Source organism: Crocodylus porosus, unplaced genomic scaffold, assembly GCF_001723895.1.
Source record: "Crocodylus porosus isolate Cpor-Errol unplaced genomic scaffold, CroPor_comp1, whole genome shotgun sequence".
In the NCBI taxonomy this organism is placed as follows: domain Eukaryota; kingdom Metazoa; phylum Chordata; order Crocodylia; family Crocodylidae; genus Crocodylus; species Crocodylus porosus.
Window position 1 is genome coordinate 12627107 of NW_017728928.1, and position 24711 is coordinate 12651817.

Genomic DNA, 24711 nt, shown 5'->3' on the forward strand with positions numbered 1-24711 from the left:
TTTACTTGTCTCTTTGTTTTCCCCTTGCTAGAAAAATTAGAACAGATAAGCCTGCTTTAAATTAAACAACACAGACGGGTAGGTTGCTAGGGCTGGGTGTGCTGTGTTTGGAAGATGGTGATATCAGTGGATTGGTTGATTTTGAATGTGTTGTCAAGGCAGCTTGTTACAGCTCATAGAAGAAAGAGAAGCAAGGCCAAGATTATTTGCCTGCTTCTGGATACATTCTGAAGGCCTTCCGCTCCCACTCATTTTCATGGGAAATGGAAATAATCAACTATAAGTTTATACAGTCTCCAAGTCAGAACTGATTGTATAGCTCTGCATCCTGGAAAATGATGGGTAAAATGTGATTCCTAGAGTTTAGGGATTCTTACAAGTCTGATGGTAGTAGGCATAATGACTATGTTCATACTTTACCTTTCCATCTAAAAATTGCAGTGTGTTTTGCAAAATAGAAATGAAGCTGGCCTAGGAAAGGTAGTGGGGAAAACGTTCAAGAGCAAAGGAGCCTAAATCTTGCTGACTTTCCATGCGTCTTGGGTGCTTTGGGCAACGTAGCCATTTTACGAACAGGGAAACTGAAGTCAAGAGAGATTAAGTGAGTCACCTATGTCACATAACAAATATGGTGGACCCAAGAATAAGATGCAATTGTCCTGACTCCTAGCTCTGGACTTTTTGCTGCCCCAGGCATGGGGCAGGATAATCACGACCCCAATCATATTTCCATGAACACAATAGTAGAGGCAAAAACAGACAGAGGTTCAAGCTGATTTATCTTTACTTCACAGTCTCAGCAAACAAATCTGCATTCAAAAGTTATTTCACATTAATATATTAATTGAACATTTTCAAAATAAATATTTTTTCTTTAAAATAACCATTTCTTTACATCACTGCAATTCTAAAAACAATTCTAGAAAAGTCAGTGCGCAGAGAGCAGCAATATCATCAATCAACTAGAGATCAAACTAAAAGAAAACAGGAGGTGAGCCTTTTTTTTCCACCCAGATCGCATGCAATGAGTTTCAGCAAGCTTCCCTAACACATGATCTTTCTGCATACTTACTGGGAAGGACCATGCCCCCCCTGTACCTTCCCACTTGAATAACTCTGTAAATCTGATTTATGCAAAAGTCTCTTTAAAATGCAAGTTTTCACGCAGCTGATTATCGATCAGTCCCACAGAAGTCACAAGTGCCACAGTGACTGTTACCAAAAATCAACAAAATGACATAATGGAACAACCAAGCTTGCACCTCTCTCAGATCCCAGACGCCCACGTGAATGAGCAAGATTAGTGTTATTGATAAAGTACATATTTGGTCTGGGACCACTAACAAACAGTGCTAACCGTTACACAAGAAAATGAACAAGTCAAACAGAGAGCAATTTCAGACATACTTTCAGGTCTCACGTTTTGCTAGAGCAGATTTTCCACAGCTATTTATCCACTCATACCTCTCAACTAAACAATTTAATCGCAGCAGTAAGACGGTTCACTGGCCACAAAGTGCAGCTTATATTACTGGAAAAGGGGAAAAAATAAATAAGATGTATTAATGTTTAGAAAAAGGAATGTTCAGGATTTAGTGATTTAAGACCCATGTGTCCATCTAGAAGGAAAACAGACAATGGAACATTCTGGTATCCTGTTATGCCACTAACCAATCTTATAAGAGGACAGTATGTTTCTGCAAAAGGAAAAGCTTGTCTGCAAGAAGACAGGACACATAAGTGAACTTTGTGGGGCTACAGAATGCTTCAGGTGTCCATGACGACAGAAATGTCCTAAGTACTCAAGAAAAAATTCAACAAGTGTCAATTTCCTTCCATTTCCCAGCCTCTTTCTGGAACCTCCCCATGTGATAATGGGTCAGATGAAAGCGAAGTGAGATACTCTAAAGTTCAGATTTGTCCAGGAAAGGCAAATAGTTTTCTTTCTGGATGATGGATCTGTTATTAAATGTCAGTTTGGAACAATCACTTAGTTCAAACAAAAGTAATTTCAAATATCAAAAGAAAAAGTGATGCAAGAGAAACTAATCACAGACAAAAACCAAACCTCCAATTCTAGTATCACTGAGCACAGGAAGGGCAGGATTGTTACACCAGGGATGAACAAACCCTCAAGGCTAAAAGTAATCCATAACATTTTAAATTTCTTTCCTTACTATGCACGTTATCTACCATTGAAGTTAATGGAAGTTATGTGTCTCAAAGGAAGGCTCTACTCCTTAAAGCTGTGCAACCCACACCAAAATTCAGCCAAAGTGGGAAACAAGGAAGCAATGGATTGTGGAGAAGTTCCTTCTCAGCTTATTGGTTTTTCTTGTCTTCTGGTGGGAAATAGGGAGGTGGTGGTGGTTGATCCTAAAAGAGAAGGGGGGAAATGTAACAATCATGGCTAACATCAATGAATTCATACAAATCTTGCTTCTGCCAAAAGGAAGAACTATCAACACCATCAAAATTGCTGTCTTTAAACCTCTACTTCCCATATGTGATTGTCATCCAGGTTACAAATATTAAAGCTGGTTTCCAATTAAATTTACCCAAAGAGATTAATTCCTTATAGAATGGAAGAATCACAGAAAATTAGGGTTGGAAGGGACCTCAGGAGGTCATCTAGTCCAAGCCCCTGATCAAAGCAGGTTTATTCTCTACTAGATCATCCCAGCCAGGGTGTTGTCAAGCCTGGCCTTAAAAATCTCCAAGGATGGAGATTCCACCACCTCTCTAGGTAACCCGTTCCAGTGCTTCACCACCCTCCTAGTAGGAAAGTTTTTCCTAATATCCAACCTCAACTTCCCTTGCTGCAATTTGAGACCGTTGCTCCTTATTCTGTCATCTGCCACCCCTGAGAACAGTCTAATTCCACCCTCTCTGGAACTGCCTTCCAGGGAACTGAAGGCTGCTATCAAATCTCCTCTCAGTCTTCTCTTCTGCAGACTAAATAAGCCCAGTTTCCTCAGCCCCTTCACGTAAGTCATGTGCCCTAGCCTCCTAACTATTTTTGTTGTCCACTGGACTCTCTTCAACTTGTTCACATCCTTTCTGTAGTGGGGGGCCCAAAACTGGACACAGTACTCCAGATCCCAAATAGAGGGGAACAATTACTTCCCTCAGTCTGCTGGTACTGGTAACGCTCCTACTAATGCAGCCCAGTATTCTGTTAGCCTTCTTGGAAACAAGGGCACACGGTTGACTCATATCCAGTTTACTGTCTACTCTAACCCCCAGGTCCTTTTCTGCAGAGCTGCTGCTTAGCCAGTTGGTCCCAAGCCTGTAGTGCTGCAAATAACTTCACAACGACTCTTGATTTCTCTTAAACGTGCAACATTCTCACCCTCACAGAACAGCATGTAGTTGTTTATTACATATAGGACAATGTGCGAAACTTACCGTGGGCATGTAGACATTGTGAGGGTTGACTGGACTGTAATAAGCACTGGCAGCAGCTTCTGCAGCCTTTGCTTCAGCTGTTGTAAACAAACAGATCAAAGAGTTAAGTGAGGCTGGAGGGAGTCTTCTTTTATAACCAAATACACCCTGCCATGTTTTCTCCCTCAAGTACAAGAACAGCTTCTGTTTCTGTGCAGAGGGGCAATGACAACAAAAATGTTCCTGGCTAGTGCAATCCCTCCCAAAGGATAAATGTCACCATATTACAGCCCAATTAAACAAAGTAGATTAAGAGCTCTTGAGGGACTCTGCACTGAAAAAGCCATGCTATCCTGGTGTATGAGCTTAGAGGTGCTACCTGGGATGATTTCGCCCAAGGAATAAATGCCACCAGTTGCTTTGGAAGAGCACTGGAACACAGGCCCCACTCACAGGAAGTGACCAAAGACATAATTTTAAATAGAAAAACAAAGGTTTAGAGAAGCTGTGGGCACTTGCTCCTGGGAAGAAATCAATCCACAAGAGCAGCCTGTTGCTTTTTATGATGCTGAAATCTTGGATTCACTTGACAGTCCTTAGCAGATCAGTGGCAGATTGAGATTCAAGAAATGTGCTAGATCCCGACTCCCAGCATACTGCTTTGACAAAATCCAGTAGGCAGCAGATTCTCATGCAAGAGCTTCTAAAAAAGTGTTCCACAGGATTCTGATTAACTGTACTTAACTTGAAAATAGGAGTGAGAATTTCATGCCTTCCTCACGCTCATTTTTCTTCTATATCTTGCACTCAGTATGACTCATTAAAGGAAATATCAGCGGGTTAGATTCAAAGAGCATATCCATTATTCCCATGCTAACTAAACTTAGCTTTCACGTTGATTTTTCTCCTTGTATGACAACCATCTCTCCACGAAAACAAAGCTGCATTCTTTTCTACTTCATATCTCATAAACAGAATTGATTCAACCATACAATTTGTTGTTTCTATCCAAGCTGCAACGATCTCAGATTGGCTTTCAAATTAAGTTGAATTTGTAGGGCTGGCACTTATGGAAAAAACCTCACGATGTTTAACTTGGGAGCAGGCTGGCTATAAAAGTCACCATAAATAAATCTGAAACCATCAACGATGCCAATTTTATTGTTGCTTCTCAGAGGAGAAACCCACTCAAAATATTTTTGCTCCTACTCATTGCTTCCAATATCCTTTTCCTCGATCACATCACTGTCTAACAGAACGTATATCTACTTCCACCTGGGATTATTACTACAGGCATACCTCGTTTTATTGCGCTTCGCTTCATTGCGCTTCGCAGATATTGCGTTTTTTACAAATTGAAGGTTTGTGGCAACCCTGTGTCGAGCAAGTCTATCAGCGCCATTTTTCCATCGGTTAGCATTTTTTAGCAATAAAGTATTTTTTAATTAAGGTATGTACATTGTTTTTTTTAGACATAATGCTATTGCACACTTAATAGACTACAGTATAGTGTAAACATAACTTTTATATGCACTGGGAAACCAAAAAATTCGTGCGACTCGCTTTATTGCGGTATTCGCTTTATTGCGGTGGTCTGGAACCGAACCCGCAATATCTCCGAGGTATGCCTGTATTAGAAAGAGGTTCCACTTTAACTCCATGGACACATTTCTTACCCGCGGGAGTGGAAGGAAGGTCTGGACCACCGACTGGAGGTTCCATGGGCCCAGGATATGGAGGTGGTGGAGGCTGCATATAACCCATGGCTCCATCCATCATGGGAGGACCAGGATAAAACTCTGCTAAAAAACAGAATGAAGAATCAAAATACTCTAAGAGGGAGTCTCTTCACTTCACTCCTAATATAGAGCCAAAACAAGTCACGGTATGATTAAATAAGCACCTAAGTGACATGAGGCGCTGAACCAAACTGGAGAACAATCCAGATGGGTTAGAATACAGAGAGAATATGGTGAAGGGGATTTAACTGTAGCAGTCTATTACAGACCTCCTAACCAGGAGGAAGAGCTTGACCATAAATTCACTTGGGAACTGGCAGCAGCTGCATGCTCTCAGTGCATGGTCATCATGGGCCACTTCAACCACCCTGACATCTCATGGGAAGAGCATTCAGCTAAATATGATTGGTTACAAAGCTTCCTCACTTGCATCGACGAGCTCTATTTGACTCAAGAAGTCTATGGGCCGACAGAAGGTAAGGTGCTGCTGCATCTGGTACTGGCCAAAGGGGATGATCTAGTCAGTGACCTGAGGATCAAAGGGAAGCTTAGTGACAGTGATCACGAGCTGATCGCTTTCTCTATTCATTGCCTAGCTGGCAAATCAGTCAGCAGTGCAGAAAACCTTGACTTCAGGAAAGCTGACTTTCACAAGCTCAGGAGGTTGGTTGTTGAGGCCCTGAGAAACCATGATCTGACAGGGAAGGGAGTCCACGATGAGCGGTCGCTCCTTAAGGACATGATCCTAAAAGCACAAGGGAAGTCCATTCCAGCCCGTAGGAAAGGTAGCAAAAGGGCTGGGAGACACCCTTGGCTCAACAGGGAACTCATGCACCTCTTGAATCTGAAAAGAGAAGTTTATAAAGGGATGGAAGTCAGGAACTATCACTACGGAGGATTATACAACACTGTCCCACACCTGTAGAAAGCAGACCAGAAAAGCCTAGGCTGAAACTGAACTCAAACTGGCTACAGGAATCAAGGACAATAAAAAGTCCATTTTCAAATACGTAGGAAGTCGAAAAAAAATCAAGGGCAAGATCAGACCCTTGCTAAACCAAATGGGGCAGCTGACATCCAACATCCAGGATAAAGCTAATCTCCTCAACAATTACTTTGTGTCAGTTTTCCACCAGCCCAAGGGGATCATCCCGCCTGACAGGACACAGAACTACCAGGGCAAGGGCCATCATACGCCTATAATTGGCAAAGATCTTGCAACGGAACAGCCTGAGAAGCTGCGCATCCACAAGTCAGCTGGCCCAGATGGAATGCACCCAAGAGTGCTAAAGGGTTGGCTGATATCATACCACGACCAACGGTGAGGATATTTTAGAACTCGTGGCACTCAGGAGAGGTTCCTGAAGGTTGGAAGAGGGCCAACATGGTGCCCATCTTCAAGAAAGGAAGGACGATCCAAGGAACTACAGGCCTCAATCCCTGGAAAGATCTTGGAAAAAAAAAAATCAAAGAAACCATCAACAACAGACTAATGGAAGGCAATGTTCTGAGAGATAGCCCACATGGCTTTGCTGCAGATAGGTCTTGCCTGACCAACCTCATTTTCTTTTATGACCAAGTGACACATCACCTGAACAAAGCAGAAGAGGTTGGTGTCATACATTTAGATTTCAAAAGCCTTTGACTTGGTTTCCCATGATGTCCTCACGGTAAAACTGGGGAACTGTGGCCTTGACAGACTTACAGTCTGATGGCTTGGGAACCAGCTCTGTGGTTGGACCCAGAGAGTGACAACTGCTGGAATTGAGTCAACATGTCACATGGTGACCAGTGGTGTCCCCCAGGGCTCAGTAGTCAGACCAATACTCTTTAATATATTCATAAACGGTCTGGATTTGAGTGTCAGAAGCAGACTGGCTAAGTTCACAGATGACGCCAAATTATGGGTAAGTACGGTCATGCTAGATGATAGGCTAGCAATTCAGGCTGACCTGGACAGGCTCACAAGGTGGATGGATTCAACATGGAGAAATGCAAGATGCTCCACCTCGGGAGAAAAACCCATATCATACTCATAGGCTGGGCAGTGCTACACTCACTAGCACCACAACCAAATAGACCTGGGGGTCATGATTGACCACAACGTGAACATGCGATGCTGCAGCCAGCAAAGAAAATAAAACTCTGGCTTGCATCTACCAATGTATCTCAAGCAAGACCCAAGAAATCATCCTCCCACTGTACTCGGCCTTGGTAAGGCTGCAGCTGGACAGCTGCATCCAATTCTGGGCTCCACATTTTAGAAAGGATGTAGAGAGGCTTGAGAGAGTCAAGAAGACAGCCATGCACATGATTACAAGTCAAGAGAACAGGCCTTATAAGGAGAGGCTGAGAGGCATGGGACTTCAGCCTGGGTAAGTGAAGGGTTAGGGGTGACTTGGTGAAAGCCTGTAAGTATATAAGGGGTGTGCATCAGGAACTGGGAGAATGTCTGCTCACCAGGGCACCCCAAGGGAAGACAAGGTCCAACTGTTGCAAACTGCTGGAAGACTACTTTAGACTGGACATAAGGAAAAACTCCTTTACCGTCCAAGTCTCCAGAGTCCGGGATAGACTCCCCTCAGAAGTGGTACAATCACCTACTCTGGACACCTTTAAGATACTCTTGGACGCTTATCTTGCTGGGGTGATCTGACCCCCACTGACTTCCTGCCCCTTGGGCAAGGGGCTGGACCCGATGATCTCGCAAGGTCACTTCCAGCCCTAATGTCTATGAAAACTGAGACAGTATCTTGAAACAAGCATCCCTTGTCTTTCTTCCCTCAGATACTTTTAAAGCTTATAGACTTAAATTTGCAGACTCACCTGGAGGTGGTGGTGGATAGGGGTAACCTGCTGGAGGGGGAGGGAAAGTCCCATTGGCTGCAGGTGGTGCAAAGGCATAGGCTCCATTGGGCATATAGGAATAACCATATGCTCCATTAGGAACTTCACCCCTGGAAGCTATAAAGAGAAAACCCAAATCAATTCAACCAGGTCTACAAGAGCGCATCAAGGACAAGACAGCCAGAGGCTCTTCACAACAGGAAGTAAAACTCAGAGACTAGTGGTGGAGGCCAAGTATCACTATAGCTGCCAGTATGAGGCCAACTGTACAACCAGGTTCAAAAACAGACTAGGACAAATGTATGGAGGACAGGTCCATTAATAGCAATTAAATAAAAGAGTCAAGGGGGTATCCTCTGACATCCCTAAATCGATGATGGCTGATGCCAGAGAGAGTATGATGTGACAGATTAGATTAGACATGCCCTATATACGTGCTTTTCTTCTAAACTATCTTATACTGCCACTGTCAGAGACAGGCTCCTGGGCCAGATGGACCATTCATCTGACCCAGCATGGCACTTCTTACATTCTTTTAAAGTAAAGCAAGTGAATTCCCAGAACTGGCTCAAATTAAAAATACATTTTAACCCACTGGGCTACATTTTATTCTAAGAGTACAAACACATCAACAGAAAGCCATTATCCCTCTACCCTGTTGTACAACTAGCTGATTTAGCTTTCTTTTTCTTTGTTAAAGACTTCAGTACCTTGAGCTGCAACCTGCAGCATCCGTTGTCCAAATTCAATAGCACCCCCAGCTGAAAAGGTCATTTTGAACGTCACAGATCCTTCCCAGCCACCTGCAGAGAAAGACAGGATTCAGAAGGAAGAAGAAAATCCTTTTCAATGTGTTTTTAGACTTCTATGCCAAATATTGTGGCGTATCTAAAGATCCCTCCTAGATTGTACTTTGCAAGACTTATACCTTACAGGCCCATGGAAAAATGGTAAAAGTGCTGTAATTATGTCTTGGCTGAAGTCATGTTGGCCTGCTGGTACGTTTCAAATTAAGAGATGCCTCAAATGTTGAGGTATCAATGAGGGAGAGACAAGGAAAGTTTCTAAACAGCTCCAGTTCTTTTGTCATACCTGCCACCCTGTAGACTAAGTTATCAGGCACATTAGATTTGCTCCATCTTCGTAAAGGCTTAGTGCACAGGACAAGGAATTTGTTAATGCAGGCTGGTAAAAAGCTTTCACAGCTTCAAGAGTCAGCTGTAATTTAAATCTGGAAATTCAAATACCCAGTAAAACAAAGAGCATAAATGGCATGAGTTCTCATATGAGCAACATTTATCCACTACAAAGTCCAAGGAAGATGACCTAAGTTAGTCTAATAAAAATTAGTGACATCTCACTTTCAGACTAAACAGGAAAGCTAGAACAGCCAAGAGTCCTAACAATGCATCACAGCAGTGTCAGTGTCAAGCCAGACAAAGCTACAAAGATTAAATGTCATTAACAAAACCAGACACGTGTTAAATAATGACGCAGACCTCTTCTAGGGAAGATGCACACAGAATGAAGGAAATCCATTTGCCTTTCATATGGTTTCTACTTTACTTTCACTGTATGTGCTTCCTCACAGCCTAATTTGTCCTATTTGATTCCACACAGAACCTGTGATACTGACTTCAGGATAATAAACTATAGTATCATAAGCACTGGATCATGATTTCAGGGCAGAGGTAAATAGGAGAAATTGAGCTGAGGATGAAAATGTATTAAGTGACAACGTTAGTAACAAGGAAGTGACACCAAAAATCCTGAGCAAGTAAAATCCTTCTTGTACAAGTCTTTTTCCTCTTCACTCCATATTTGACCCAGTATGGAATCTCCTTTTAAATGAGTTTCTCTTGTTTCAAAACAGTCCAGTCTCTTTCAACCCTGACACAAAATAATTTATTCCCTTTTCTTTAAAACTAACATGATTTAAAATTGCTTTTATGGCTAATATATTTTGCGGCAACAACATGACTTTCCCTCAACCTGATTGATTATGCACGACTATTTTCTGTATGTAATCATATCTGAAAGGGAACAGACTCAGAAAAGAAATGGATGCATTCAGCATAAGGAGATCTGGAAAGGGATAGAATAGTTGTTATCTCAACTGGCCATAGCAAATTGATGTCCTTAGAATGGTGCTGGCATGGGTTTCTCTTATCCAGAAGCCACTTTAGGATGTTTAGTCAATGAGATCAGGCAGCTGATTGAATTTAACGTTCTGAATCGAGGGATGCGAATGAGATCAGACGCTTTACCAAACCACTTCATTGTAAGTAGGGGAGGGGTGAAACATTTTTAGCTATTATTTTCAAAGAAAGCAGCATGGTTTTACAGTTCTGAATAACAAATTTTTGAGTGTCACTCAGTTTAGATCAAACCCAATACTCACTTCCTTGTGAACCTGATACGTTTCACGTCTTAAACTCTACTATGAATCCATATAATACATACCTCCTGTTTCTGCTTTCACTGTACCCTTAATGTAATTTGCTCCAAAGACAGGCTGCTTAATCTCACAATCCTTCATTAAATAAAAGGGCATCATGAAGGACTGCATGGGGTCCTTTCCCTTTGACACAAAGATAACCTGCAAGGCAAAGGAGCAAGTCTGTGATAAGGCAGCTTTAGAATGGTTAGGAAACACAGAGCCAAGCTGCTGTCAGAAGATGGAGTTCAACATGCTGAAACTGCTTCCCACGCCTGTAGCTTCTAATCGGTTCTGCAAGTCACGAGATCTGCAGCAACAGGGGTAAACAGACACTATCAGGCAAACACTACAAAGGACCTTCTAGAAACAGACCCTGAAAAGGATTACTGGGCTGCTCCCTGCTCTCCCCATAGCCATGACTTCATAGTTTAACTGATGCTTTAAGCAACTAACTACATGTCTAATTCAATTCCTAAAAATATCTGGCAGGCTACTGGCCATGTTGTTCTGATTATAAATGTCATAGTTTCACAGTTGTTTGGGGATAGAAGGGACCTTACAGATCATCAAGTCCAGCCCTCCCTGCAATTGGGCAGGAAAGACTGCTGGCATCAGATGACCCCAGCAAGGTGGGCATCAAGATGCTTTCTGAAGATCACCAGGGTGGGTGACTGTACCACCTCTGGGGAAGAGTCTTTTCCAAACCCTCAGCACTTGGCTTGTAAAGAAGTTTGTTCTTAAATCCAGTCTGAAGCAATCTTCAGTCAGCTTGTGCCCATTATTTCTAGTCCTTCCATGGGGGACCTTGGTGAACAGATGCTCCCCTCGGCCCTGATGTATGCCCCTGATATGTTTATAGGCTGACACCAAGTCCCCTCTGAGTCTTCTCTTCTCCAAGCTGAACAGTCCCAAGTCTTTCAGTGATCCAGCATACAGGGTGACTCCATATTTTCAAGTTCAATTTTAGGAAAAACAGTTTTTTCCCTGAACTATAAATCAATAACTGTATTTAAAAGATACTGGACTGCTATGGCCCTTATAAAACCCCACAGGAGAATCAAGTAACCAAGGAAAGGAGCCAGGGGGCTATATACACTAAAAAGACAAGAATAAAAAAACTGTACTAAAACTTGACTTCATATTTTTGTTGCAAAATACAGTATGTACAAAAATCAAGATTGGACAGGGTTTAATTATAGGCCAACCCCACAGACAAGTAGGGCATGATTTTTTATGGTTTGCCTGGAGGAAACAAAAGGCAGACTTCATTAGAATGATTCACTAGTTGCTTCTAGAAACTAGTACGTTTTCTCACCTGGGCAAATCAGATAGAATTTACAATGCATTTGTTATGCTCCTGAGTCAAAGGATCATCCTAACTTTGAGGGACACTAAATGAACCACATTTTCCAGAATCAGTAAAGTTTCTATGAAACTTTCATTATAAAGACTTCAACTTAACTACACAAAATTACTTGGCTACTTACTCTATATGGAGTCAAGAAGACGCTTCCTTTCTTGGTCCCTTTGAAGGCATCCAGCATAGATTCTATATCACTGAAAGCAATTTCTACGTGGTCATAGGTCATCAAAATGCTAGAGATAAGCCAAGAAAAGAAGATGCCTATTATTAGGACTCAATTTGTAAGAGTAGGCTGTATGTGATTTAGGGACCTATGGGAAATGAGTCAATAACCTCAATCTAGGGTTAAGTAGAGGACCTCTGTTCTCACAAGAGACAAAATTGCAACTGGTTTCTTTTTAGGCAGTCTCTGACTTCAACACTGTAGTGCTCTTGTATTCTGTTTATCATTTTGACTCAGAAAGTGGCATATTTAAGTAAATGCTACTCATACAGTTCTATTAATATGAAGGTGCCTTACACAGGTACAAGAGTAGTCTGCAGTGATTTAACTAGGTTTACATGGAAACCATTGAATCAGTACAGAAACTATATGGGGCGCTGGCCTCAGTGGTGATAAGCCATGAAGGATGATTCCCTGACGCAGGGAATCATCATGTCAGAGTTCATGGTGGAGAGATGTTCTGCAGTTACCTGGAACGTAAGTTTTCCACAGCAGTGAGAGCCCACTTCTTTAGCAGACCTGCCACAAATTAACCCTGAATCCCAAGTACCACTCGGAGTCTCTTCCCTGCCTGATCCTTCTGCCCTTGCCCTGTGCTCCCAGTCTAATCTGCTGCTCTGCTTTCTGTTTCCCACCCTGTACTCCCAGTCTGATTTCCTGCTTCACTTTCTGCTCCCCACCCAGTACTTCCAGTCGGATCTGCCGCTCTGCTTCCTGCCCAAGCTCCCCATCTGATCTGCTGCTTTGCTTTTTGCTCCCTGCCCTTTTCTGCCACTGTCCTGCCTCCCCCATCCCTGATCTGCCACGTGTCACATGCAGACGTTGCCTGTGCCCCAGGCTGGCCATCCATGTTCGTCCACCTTCTATAGAGGGAGAACTTCCATCTCCAGGGATAAAGACCAGCACCCTTTTTTCTAGCGACAGACCTCGCCAACACGTCATTTCCTAAATAGGCAGAAGAAAAGTGGAAGTCCCTGCACAGGGGCAGCAAAGAGGATGGAGCCGGACTGTTCTCAGCCGTGGCAGATAACAGAACAAGGAGCAACGGACCCCAGTCACAACAAAGGACTTTTTGGTTGGGTGTTAGGAAAAACTCTCCCATGAGGAGAGCAGTAAAGTGCTGGGACAGGCAACCTAGGGAGGTGGTGGAAGCTCCATCCCTGAAGGTTTTTAATCCCCAGCTGGACAAAGCCTCGACTGGGATCAGACTGTTGGGGCTGGTCATGCTCTGAGCTAGATCAGGATTTCTCAACCCATGGGGCACAAGAATCTATAAAACGGTCACAAACAAACCAGAAAAACGGGTTCAACCTTTAAAAGAGGGAACCGGGGGTTGCCCCCTGCAGGCGGGCGCAGCTCTATGCTGCAAGGGGCGGCTCGGGGGAGCGGGAGGAGGGCGATCAGGCCGGGGCTGTCACGCACGTGGCAGCGTGTACAAAACCAGCCATGGCAGGTGCCAGAGCAAGGCGCAATGGGCTCACGCTGCAGCCAGGAAGACTGAGGACGCGCGCTCAGGGGGCCGCAGGGCCGGGGCGGTAAGGGTTAAACTCCCACGGAGGGGGCGGGGCGCTCCTGGCCCGCGAGGAGCGTCCCGCCCACATGACCCGAGCCCCGCCCCCTAAGTAACGGCCGCCGGGGACGGGGGCCAGGTCGCCCTGGACTGGGAGAGGGGGGGCGTTCACCTCTCGCTGTTGTTGATGATGACGCCGCCGCCCTCCGAGTGGTTCTTGTTGAGCGCCATAGCTGCCCGCCGCGCGCTCCGCCTCAGAAGGGAGGAGTCCACTGAGCCTGCGCGGCGCGGCGTGATCACGTGAGCCAGCGCGGCCCTGGGGCATGCTGGGAGATGCAGGCGCCGGAGCTGCCTCCAAGGGGCGGGGCCTACTGTTCCCGCCAGAACCCGGGCGGTGCCCCGGGCCACTGTGGGCTCAGTTTCTCCCTGTTTCGGGATGCACCCTACCCTGATCCGGACCCAACAGGGTGGGAAGCAGATGGCAAGTGAGGGGCGCAGGACTGGCCAGGACCAACAAGATACACCATAAAAGAGCAGGTCAATCGAGTGCAGGCCCTGCTCAAGACAGGACTATCCCTGACTAAACCAGCCTAGCCACGTGTAGGTCCAACCCATCCTCAAAAATGTCCAGGGATGGAGATGCTACAGCTTCTCTAGGGAGCCTGTTGCAGTGCTTGACCACCCTCTCAGTCAGAAAGTTCCTTCTCATCTTCCCCCCTAAATTTCCCCTGCTGCAGCTTGCGGCCGTTGCTCCTACTCCCTGTCCCCTGTAGCCAAAGACAAGCCCAAAGGCGGATCCAGAATTTAGAAAAGTGGGTGGACATAGTGCGGTGCATCATCTCCTAAAACAACACACATTTTTCTCCAGTTAAAAAAGCTAGAAGCTTTACTAACCTGCTAGGGGCCTAGGCTTGTGCTATTCTGCTTAAAATTGAAACAAAACCAAGTATAACTTCATTGGACTGAATTAAAAAACAATCTGCGGGACTGTGAAATAGGAGTCTCGTGACCAGGAGTAGCAAACAGACCGCAGAAATGCAGAAGAAAGGCAAGCCCAATGGGTGGAACGTCAAGACCATTAAAAAGAAGAGTGGGTCATGACCAGCAGCAAAATGAAGGCATCAGGTAGATTATGATAAGCCATGAAATCAAGTGACTCCCTCAGCATTGCCTGACTAGAAATGCTGCTGCCACTGCCAGGCTATTAGTTTTAAACTTGAAAGGAGCAGGAATAAAAGAGGGTACAAGTGCACCCCCCTCCCCATCCACCCCTGGAAAAGCCCATCTCCATGAGAGTGGGAGAACCTCACCCCCACTTAAAGTTAGGCCGTAGGCATGACCTTGCTTTGACCCATTTCATAGTTTTTCCCATGACAAATGCAACACTGGTGTGTAGCCAAGTAGCCTAAGCCAATGTTTGACCATCCTTCTAGCCAGGATGTTCCTCCTCTTCTCCAACCTACATTTCCCCTACTGCAGTTTGAAGCCGTTGCTCTTAGTCCTGTGCCTCACAGACGTGAAGTAGGAATTGACAGTGTCTAAATCAGCACTTCCCAAACTTCTCAGCATGACCTCATTTATGGCCCCATTTCCTCAATGTGGCCCCCCACCCACGACCCCATCTGCTGATGTTGTTACCCCATTTGGGGTTGTAACCCACAGTTTGGGAATCGCTGGTCTAAACCATTCTGACCCTCTGTGGGAGTTCTTTGTGCCAGGAGAATTGTTGGGTGTTTTTTTTTTCCTGTAGTCAAAAAAGGAGTGGAAGCGAAGAGCTGGCATATTCTGAGTCTAAAAAAGGTGGAGAACTGCTGGCCTCCTTAGGGAGACTTGGATTGGATGAGATTTGCGGGGCTTGTTCTGTTTTCTGTTCCTCTCCCAGGCCACAACTGAGAGCAGTGGAAGGACAGATGCAATTGTATGAGCCAAATTTATTTTTAAATGTCACTTTCCACATTTGCGAGAAGAAAGGATTTTTTTTTTAGGTGTTATCTTTTATTGGATCAACTGCATGGCTGGGATAAAGTTAGACAAGGTTTTGAATGCAAGGCATTATTCATCCAGTCTGGGGAGAAAAGCAAGCATGATTGTTAAGAACCGTTAGCAGAGCTGTGAAATTGGAGGGTGCAGGGAGACACTTCCAGGGAGGGGTGATGATAGACAAATAGCAAATTTCTACATTTCTTTCTGAGCTTCTGCACCAGTGAACCTTGAGGAAGTGAAGTGCAAACCATTTTTTTGAACAAGATGTCCCCCACACTGTGAACTCTCCACGGGATTTCATTTGGAACAATTTTTGGCTCTTAAAATATCATTAAAAAGAGAACTCTTAATGAGCTGTAACTACAGTTCAAGTTCCACCACCCTTTTCTAAACTCTTTGATTTGTATTTTCTGTACTGTAACTGTGGGGATAATCCAGTTTTGTTCTCATCGTTTCTGGGAGAAATCTTGAGTGTGTTTAGAATTACTATTTACCTTCTGATTATATTGGATCCTGACCATATATAAAAAAGTACTTGAAATTACGTGAAGTACCCTTTGAATTGAATTGGGAAGAAATGTTTCATTTAGACATAGCATTCTTCCATGGTTCCTGCCTTAAAATGATTTGTGTTGTTGCTGGGGGGCTGGTGGAACAGCTGCATTTGATGGATGGATGTTTAGATTTGTAAAGTGCTTTGATATTATATGAATTGCAAGTTATTTTTGAAACAATGTAATTTTGTTGTGGTTTACACCTCATCTATTTTTTTTTCTGAAGAAATTTCCTGGCTGGCACAGAAGTGGCTGAAAAACACTCATTTAACCTGGATATGATCCCAGGAAAAGACCTTACAAGCAAGAGCTGTTTATGTATCACATTGCAATGCTACTACTGATTTTGGTACAATTGGTCAGATCTACCAAGAAGCCAAAGGCTGACATGAAATGGAGGCAAAGCTATTTTTTATTTATAGTGGGTGGCCAAGACAGAACTGAGAAGCTAGAGTGAGACAGTTGAAATAGCAGTTGTTTGCACTGTGGATAAATGGAATTTGGTCCCATCTGCTGCAAGTGTGTTTGCTGATAATCCTCATCAGTTTTTATTTAAACAAATAAAATATGTGATTCAACATCTGGTCCTTGTCTAACAGCAAGTATAGTAAACTCAACGCAAAAAGAAACGTTACTAATAGTTCTGGGCTTGCAAGATTAGGCCTCATCTGTTCATTGCGTCTAACAAAGCTAAAGAAACTGGAAGAACAAGGCATCTTCTAAACCAGAGGTTCTCAACCTTTCTCTTCTTGAGACTCCCCCCCACACACACACAGCATGCTATAAAATCTCCATGGCCCACCTGTGCCACAACTGCCCAGCTCCCCAGCCCTGCCCACGTGGTCCAATGCAGCAAGTGGGGAGCCCCGGGGCCACACTCACCTGCACAGAGCCTCACCTGCCTGTCTGCAGCACCGCCCGCATGATGGAGGCCATGGGGCTGCGTAGGGCAACCCCCCTCCTTCCCCTCCTCAGGACTTGCTTCAGCCCCACAAGGGCCAAGGCCGCTCCTCATGCCATGCTGGGGTGGGTCAACCCCCTGAAATCTACTCCTGGCCCCCCCCCCCCCCCCCCCTTTCCCCCCCTTTCCCTCTTCAAAAGCCTACACCCCTTCACCTTGGCCCCCCCCCCCCCCAGTTGAGAACCACTGTTGTAAACAGGATTCATTTTCTTTGCCTTTATGACAACTAAGGACAGGGTGATGATGATGGTGTTCAGACAGTTTGGCGATGAACGCTGTATAATACCTAGACAGACAGAAGGTTTAAAAGGTGGGCTGTCTGATAATTTTTAAAAGGTGGACCATTTTTAAAAGGTGGACTGTCTGATAATTTGGATAAAAGTTTTGCCAAGGCTAATGGTAATAGAAATATTCTCCGAATAGTCTTCACTTTAGTTAAAACACAGTTTATTGAATTTAAGCTTTCTCCTGCAGGACTCACAAAACCCCACGTCACTACAGCATCTTAACATCTGAAAACCAGAAAGTGCAGTCAACTAGTGCATTATGTAAGCTTCAAAAACTAAGCTAGATAAATTGTGGAAAATCAGCCAGATTTAAAAATCAACTGCCATGCCATCATCTATACAGTTACCAGTGACAAAGAGCAAATCTGTATGTCTAATATCCACATTTTGTAACCCATCAGCTTCCCCTTAAAAAAAAAAGGTTACCAAAGTTTATTCCACTCCAGATATTCACTGACTTTAAAAAATCTGGCTTCATTTGAAACCTCCTTTTGGAGGAATGCTGTTGTAGTGTTGCCCACTCATGATATCCCACTCATGATATTACTGAAAATTTAGTCACACATTAAAAAAGCTTGTTCCTAGAATCATGCAATTACACAAAAATTTCATGTTAAAAAAAGTAAGATTCTAGCCCTGATGGATGCAGGGAAAGGCTTAAAAAGGCTCAAAAACCAGAAAGGCAAATAAAAAAAGCACTCAGAATTTTTGTGAAATTTTCATGATTTTTTTTAAGTCAAATTTGTGATTTTTGGAGACCTGAATGGATGTGGGTAGTAGTGTTAATATGTTCACTCACAATTCTTCTGTTGCTAAAGCAAATAGATGGGGATGATGGGCATTTTCCTTGAGTCCATTAGATATACTTAGAAGACAAATCTCCTTTACCTTAGCCAGAAGTATTAAAGACTGAAAAATAAACACCGAGAAAAGGCAATCAAGCAATTCAGTCATTTTGATTCATAAGGAGAGACAGCCCATTCTGGTGTCTGTATATTGTTTAATGGCAGTTAACATTCTTTAATATCATTATATTATTCTGTTACAGTTTCCTCACACACTGGAAAACTCTATGCACAGTAATTGTATACTTGGAAAATCCTAAGTAAAGAAATGATCACTATGTAAAGGCAAAAATAACTCAAGAGAAATATGCTCAGAATTGCACAATGCTATTTAGCTGAAGAGTCACTTGCTGCATTTGCCCTTTTTTGCTCAGAGAAAAGCAGAGCTTAGATCCAGGTGTGGTTCAATGCAAATTTCCAAATTATTCCAGTTTTACACCCAAAGCTTTTTTTTTTTTGGGGGGGGTGGGGAGAGGTTGGAAATATAGGCATTTCAGTACCCTGCCTCTGAAGATGACCAGATGCTTCAGAAAGTAATGTTTAATGATCTGCCCACAAGAAATTTCTTCTTAATGCCCCTCAGTTACAGGTTGCTTTATGCCCCAAAACATGAGGATTTATATCACTTCCAAATGGGCTGAAAGAACAGCCTTCCTCTTCAAAAAGCAGCATTTTTTATAGATGCAATAAAGTGAATTAATTTGTTCTATTACCTTTTGTTAAGACTAACAGCCCCACTGTGTCTCCGTGCACACAAATCCCTACTGTGGCTCTGTAGACAGTGTTACTCACTGCTAAGAAGGACACTGGTTGCATGGATGATTTGGGGAGTCTCTCTCCAGCCAAGCAGTCAGGGATAGAGGGCCAAAGGCAGGGATGGTGTAAGTGCCACAGTAAGATTTCAATGGTTAACTCATCTGAATTGGGGACCCAGCCCCTTAGCTTCCTGGCCTGCATTGCACTTTGCATTACCCGTTTGGCAACTTAGGGAATGGATCTGCAATCTCAGAAAGGGTCTTGTCCCCTGCCAACAGGGAGAGTAATATAATATAACAACACCCTCTGTTTATAATGAAATTTAATGTTGGCTCAAAAGCCCTTTTCAGAGTTGGGTACTAATAACACCACAGAAGAAACAGAGGCACGGAGACTCACCGAAGGTCATTCAACAAGTCAGTATATCCAGGAAGAGAATCCAGCTCTAACTCATCTGCTACCTGGTAGACATTGTCACTTTCCAAGGTTTGCCACGTCATGCACTGCTGAAGCATGGGGTAGGGAGACACGTATTCAGGTACACAGGGGAAAGACAAAAAACTCAGGGTCACCTTTACTTGGTGAATATACTGGAGGAGGACCAGAGGCAGTGAGAACTTTACTACAGACAACTGGGATACAGAGAGTGCCCATGTGTCCAATGCACCATCTGCCCAACATTCATCCTCGGAAGAAATTCAATCAACACCTTTCATCTGAAATAGGACAGGGGGCATACTCTGTGGTTCTCATACAAGGCAAGGCTCCATTTGAAGCTGAGGGGAATGCGGTATGTGGAAGAATTATTATTCAGTCCAAGATGAGGGAGAGACTGACCCATTGAAGACATTATGAAAATATCCTCTACTCCTTACTGAAAGTATTAGGCAGAGACGCAGAGAGATGGGTTAACTTCTTATTTCTCTCACTACATTACGGACTATGGCGTCTCCATAGTTCAGGCTGATTCTAGTGTTTTTTGCTTGAACATCAATTTATTAATTCTGACCGCCTCCAACTTCATAAAAACTAAAGCAATTTCCATGATGTGTCATAGATGTCTCACGCCAAGGCAGAGGTTTCAGGAAAAGCTAGACATAAATCCAACAAGCTATTCTGGGAAGATTCAAAACATGAGCAGCGAAATCCTGTTTCTGTCAAATCCGGTGCCAAAACTTCCATGAACTTTAACAGGTCCAACATTTCACCAACATACTTGGAAAATTTCCTAATACTTTTTTTTATTGCTCATATTATTTCAAGAGCCACCATGTACAGGAGTTCTGACCTGGAGAAGATTTAGTGCACCTTTGACTACTTGCAGCAGGTTGGCTTGTCATGCTTCAGTATTTGGGGGCATAAGTGCCTTTTTAACAGAGTATCCTGATTTGGGGCTGCTTTTAATCACAGAATTCTATTAAGGGTTAAGTCAGTGGTTCTCAACCAGGGGTACATGGCCTTGAGATCTCTTCAAGGATGCCACAGGATGTCATGCAATATTAGCACTATTACGTGTGCAAACATGATTCACAATATAAACCTAGAGATTTCAAATAGGAATCCATAGCACTAAAACATTCTGATCTGCTGTGGGCTTCCTGAGTTCTTTGCCATAAAAAGACAAATATTTTTCTGTAATCAAAAAACAAGTGAAAACTAAGAGCTGGCATTTTCTGAGGGCTGTCTTGAGTCTAAGAAAGGATGCATTCTAAGCCTTAAATGGTTAAGAACCACTGTATTTCAAGGGCTTTTCCCTGAATATACAGGTTTCCCTTGCCAACCACTGGGGTTAGTAAGTTCCTGAAAGTTCCCATGGTTGGCAAGACAAAAGGCTTAAGCGAAAAATGACAGATGGCATGCTGTTGTGCAGCCACGGAAAACCGTGGTTACTCAAAACTGTATACTGTGGTAGCCAACAAAATGGTATATAGAATATTAAGCGTGGATACTCAAAACCGTGGTTGGCGGGGAAAACCTGTATTGCAACATATTTACCATCCTAATTCCAGGTAACCTATCTTGAGAATATATGAGACATGTATAATCCCCATTGTAAGTGGGTAAAATTTGACTCACTTGCACCACGGTTGATTTTGACCCTATGTATTTTTTCTCTTTGTATACAGTACACAATATAGTACGCAGAAAGCTGTAAGAGGTAGGTAATAAACTAGTACTAGAAAAAATAAACTTACAGAAATGTATGTAATAGAGACAGGGAGGAGATGGAATTACTACAGTACGTTGATGTAACAGGCAGTAATGCATTGCATCCATTGTGTTCATAGGGAAGGTGTGAGAAAAGTGTCTTAGGAAATCTTGTCTAATATCCTGAAAATTCTACTTCCCTTTCCACCATTTCCAGAAAGGATATTTATTCACAATTTCTATTCAAGATATATTGGTGAAAAAAATATTAATAAAGGGCTAATTAACTGTCATAGATTCACAGACAGTAGGGCTGGAAGGGACCTCGGAAGATCATCGAGTCCAGCCCCCGCCCTGGGGCAGGGAAGTCAGCAGGGTCATAAGATCCCAGCAAGATAAACATCCAAATGTCTCTTGAAGGCGTTCAGAGTAGGTGCTTGAACCACCTCTGGCGTCAGGCAGTTCCAGGCCTTGGGGGCTCAGACAGTAAAGAAATTCTTCCTTATGTCCAGCCTGAAATGGTCATGGAGGAGTTTGTGACCATTCGACCTTGTCACCCTTTGGGGCGCTCTGGTGAACAGGCGTTCTCCCAAACCCTGGTGAGCATCCCTGATAAACTTGTAGGTGGCCACCAGATCACCCGTGAGCCTGCACTTTTCCAGGCTGAAGAGTCCCATGGCTCTCAGCCTCTCATCATAAGGTCTGTTTTCCTGACCTCTGATCATGCACGTGGCTCTTCTCTGAACTCTCTCAAGGTTCTCCACATCCTTTTTGAATTATGGAGCCCAAAACTGGACACGGTACTCCAGCTGCAGCCTCACCAAGGCCGAGTACAATGGGAATATCATAGGTTGTGAGAGGCAAACAGGTCAATGGGTTCCATTTTGCCATGGCTGACAGCCTTAACACCTCCTGACGTACCGGAAACCATGTGACATACTAACATTTTTGGATACACATTGACAGTTAATTTAGGGATAAGCAGCTGTGCAGGATACTGTACTAAGTGACCTCTGAGATCCCTTCCTATCCTCTGATTCTATGATTACTTGTTTATTAACCCTGTATAAACTACCTCAGGGAGTACAACTGTAATTAAGGTACAATTGGTTTCTTTTAGGAGCTTGGGATTTTAATGTGCTGAAGTTCCACACAAAGAAGAGTTGTAACATAAAAATGTAATAAAGATCCTGCAGAGATGAGTTTAAATGTTTCAATCGGCTAAATAAATCGTTTCTAGGGTCACCTAATAATGTAGCTATTAAAAGTGAAATGGCAAAACCACTTCTACGTATCTTAGTATCTCCAGCCAAGGGTACCAGCAGCATCTTCTCACTAGGAGATGATATTTTATCTTGCTGGCTTGGACACAATGGAGCCCTCTAGATGTGACCTCATCAGTGTAGGAATGGGGGCTTCCTGCCATGTGTCATGAGATCACATTTGTTTGCTTGCTCTTATGCTCAGACGTGGGCCTTCTGTGATAAGGCTGAGTGAGGCACAGTGGTAACAGTGTTGGGGAAGATTATAGTGCTGCTGTATAAAGTACTGTGTTTGTATAACACTGTGCCATCTAGGCAGCTTTCCTCCAGAAAGTCCATTTTGAATCATCCTCCCTGATCGTGCTTAATAAGGCACAATGCAGAGTAACAATGGTACAAGTGGTCAGTAAGATTATCTCCTCCAGGCCACACATGAGGAGCTGGTAAGATGCCCCATCTTAAAAAAATGCCCAGTTTACACCTTCCCCCCCACCCCACACACAATATTTAGCTTGTACTGGTACATTTCATGAGCAGCGCTTTACTGAGGAACTTTGAATCCTGGCCCTCATTTTACAGGTGGGAAACCTAAGGCACAGAGAAGTGCTATGACTTGCCTAGGGTCACCATGCAGGCCAGATGACTGCACCAAGAATAAAACCCAGGTTCCTCTGAGTTCCAGCCCAGGGCTTCTACCTACCAGGAAGCTTCTTCTATTCCTTAATTCCCTGGGTGACCAAAAGCACAGGCTGGAAAGGCGGAGTCATCACAGCTAGAGAAGGCTATCAAGTGCAAATGACAGCTACAGCAAACTATCACAAGAAAGATGCATTTTGGGTCTCCTCTGTGCCAAACACCCTGCAAGTTACCTCCGCTTTAGCACCGACACACAGTCCCTCTTCAGCGGCCCAAGCTGCAGGTGGGCATCTACGCTTTCAAGGAAAAAGGCTGGTTTGAGGTTATATGCGAACAGGGATGGGAACTGGTGATTGATCTTGTTTTGGAACGGGTCAAACATGCCCTTCTTAAAGCGGGAGACCTTGAGCTGCTGGAGACACGTCATCTTGGAATCCTTGACCCCGAAGAATGTCAGGGCCTTCTCGGAGTATTCTAGGTACACCCCGATGGTGTGGAAGAATGGCTGCTGGATGACAGATTCGAAGCCACCGAACCAGGCCACGTAGTTCTGTCCGTTCCACTGTAGGCAGCAGGACTTCTCATTCCTGCCGAGGCGACCTCTGTCATAGGACTCCCGCGAGTTGAAGTCATCGGTAATGACCCCGATGCTCACCCAGCCATCGATGATTTCCACCTCCCAGTAGTAGTTGCCCCGGTTCATCACGTTTTCGCCCAGCACCTGCTCGCAGTTGATGAATCTGGTTGAGCTCTCAGGGTAGGCAATGGGATTGAGCACGCGTTTGGCCCCTTTGGTTCCAAAGAGCTGGATGAACTTGTCTGCAGTGTCACTGTCCAAATCAATGATGAAGGCAACTGGGTAGAAGGGGAGAAGGGAGAGAATCAGAGTGGGATCCTTCCTTGATTCCCAAGTGATGAGTTGCAGTGCTAACACTTCTATTTTCTTGCTAGTGCTCTCTGGTTCTTTCCCATCATCAGAACATCGAAGCCTATTCCTATTATAAAATGATTCCTCCCCACACAATCATTTCCATCCCTTGACCCCAGGACAAATAATCTCCATTCAGCCACTGGCCCAAGAGACAGCCTGACCACTGCATGTTGCATCTGGGCTTAGAAAGACCACAAGAGGGGAATTCCAGAGCAGAGCCCTGCTCTGAGAACTTCCTGCCTCCCCCACCCCAGGAATTTAACTCTGGACAGAGAAACAAAAAGTAATTGTGCTGATTGCATCCAACATACAATGCCTGACCTGGCAATGTATTAAACAGATCAGCCACAGAATGGCAGAATGATTATTGCAGGGGAGTACTAAAGAGGGCTGCTTTCTGGCTAGCACAGAGTGGAGGTGACTTCTCAACTTAACATATGCATGGAACCATGCAAAGCTTTTAAATGCTACCAAAAAAGCCAACAAAAAAGCCTAACACCAACCCTACTACATACCCCCTCAAACTGATACTAAACCCCTGAGAATGAGAATCTGACTAAGAGCCGTGTGTGGCAGTTGACTTCAAAGGGATTAACATATCCTTACTGCTGGCAGGAGCTGGTGACCTACAGATACCATGCCTCAGACCACTAGTGCCTGGAGCAGCAGGAATGCGAGATAAAGGTTGGAGCAGGGGACCTGGTCGATGGACATTCACAAAACAGGAGCTCAAGTGGAATATGGATTATAGTATATCTGCCTCCCCCACCCTCCAGGAATAACACAAATCTCTGAAGCAAGAGGTTGCTAAACAAATGGGAAAGTGTCAAAGAAAAGGG

General features: G+C 44.0%; 2 protein-coding genes across 3 annotated transcripts in view; both read right to left on the reverse strand.

The window, feature by feature from the left end:
- Nucleotides 1–762: 762 nt before the first annotated feature.
- WBP2 (WW domain binding protein 2) lies at nt 763–13790 on the reverse strand. 2 transcript variants are annotated; one of them, XM_019542599.1, is made up of 8 exons: nt 13682–13790; nt 11901–12009; nt 10437–10572; nt 8684–8776; nt 7953–8090; nt 5064–5186; nt 3409–3485; nt 763–2376 (listed from the first exon to the last, which is right to left on the reverse strand). In XM_019542599.1, the coding sequence occupies exons 1-8, from the start codon at nt 13738–13740 to the stop codon at nt 2323–2325; spliced, it is 789 nt and encodes a 262-aa protein (XP_019398144.1). In that variant the 5' UTR covers nt 13741–13790; the 3' UTR covers nt 763–2322. The 2 variants fall into 2 exon arrangements, with proteins under 2 accessions (XP_019398144.1, XP_019398143.1); XM_019542598.1 differs by having other exon boundaries at nt 5064–5189.
- Nucleotides 13791–21808: 8018 nt separating this feature from the next.
- Nucleotides 21809–24711, reverse strand: part of LOC109315220 (tripartite motif-containing protein 65-like) — a 28387-nt gene continuing 25484 nt past the window's right edge. Inside the window, exon 12 of the mRNA XM_019542817.1 lies at nt 21809–23796. Within this exon, the coding sequence (XP_019398362.1) occupies nt 23171–23796 (626 nt within the window). The 3' untranslated portion in view covers nt 21809–23170. The remainder of the gene's footprint in view (nt 23797–24711) is intronic.

Bases quoted from the DNA above. Each gene is read 5' to 3' on its own strand.
- WBP2 (XM_019542598.1), bottom strand. From the start codon at position 13,740: ATGGCGCTCAACAAGAACCACTCGGAGGGCGGCGGCGTCATCATCAAC. The intron at 8,777-10,436 runs GTATGTATTATA...CTTTCTCTGCAG, and splicing joins AGTGAAAGCAGAAACAGGAG to GTGGCTGGGAAGGATCTGTG. The intron at 2,377-3,408 runs GTAAGTTTCGCA...CTTCTCTTTTAG, and splicing joins ACAATGTCTACATGCCCACG to GATCAACCACCACCACCTCC.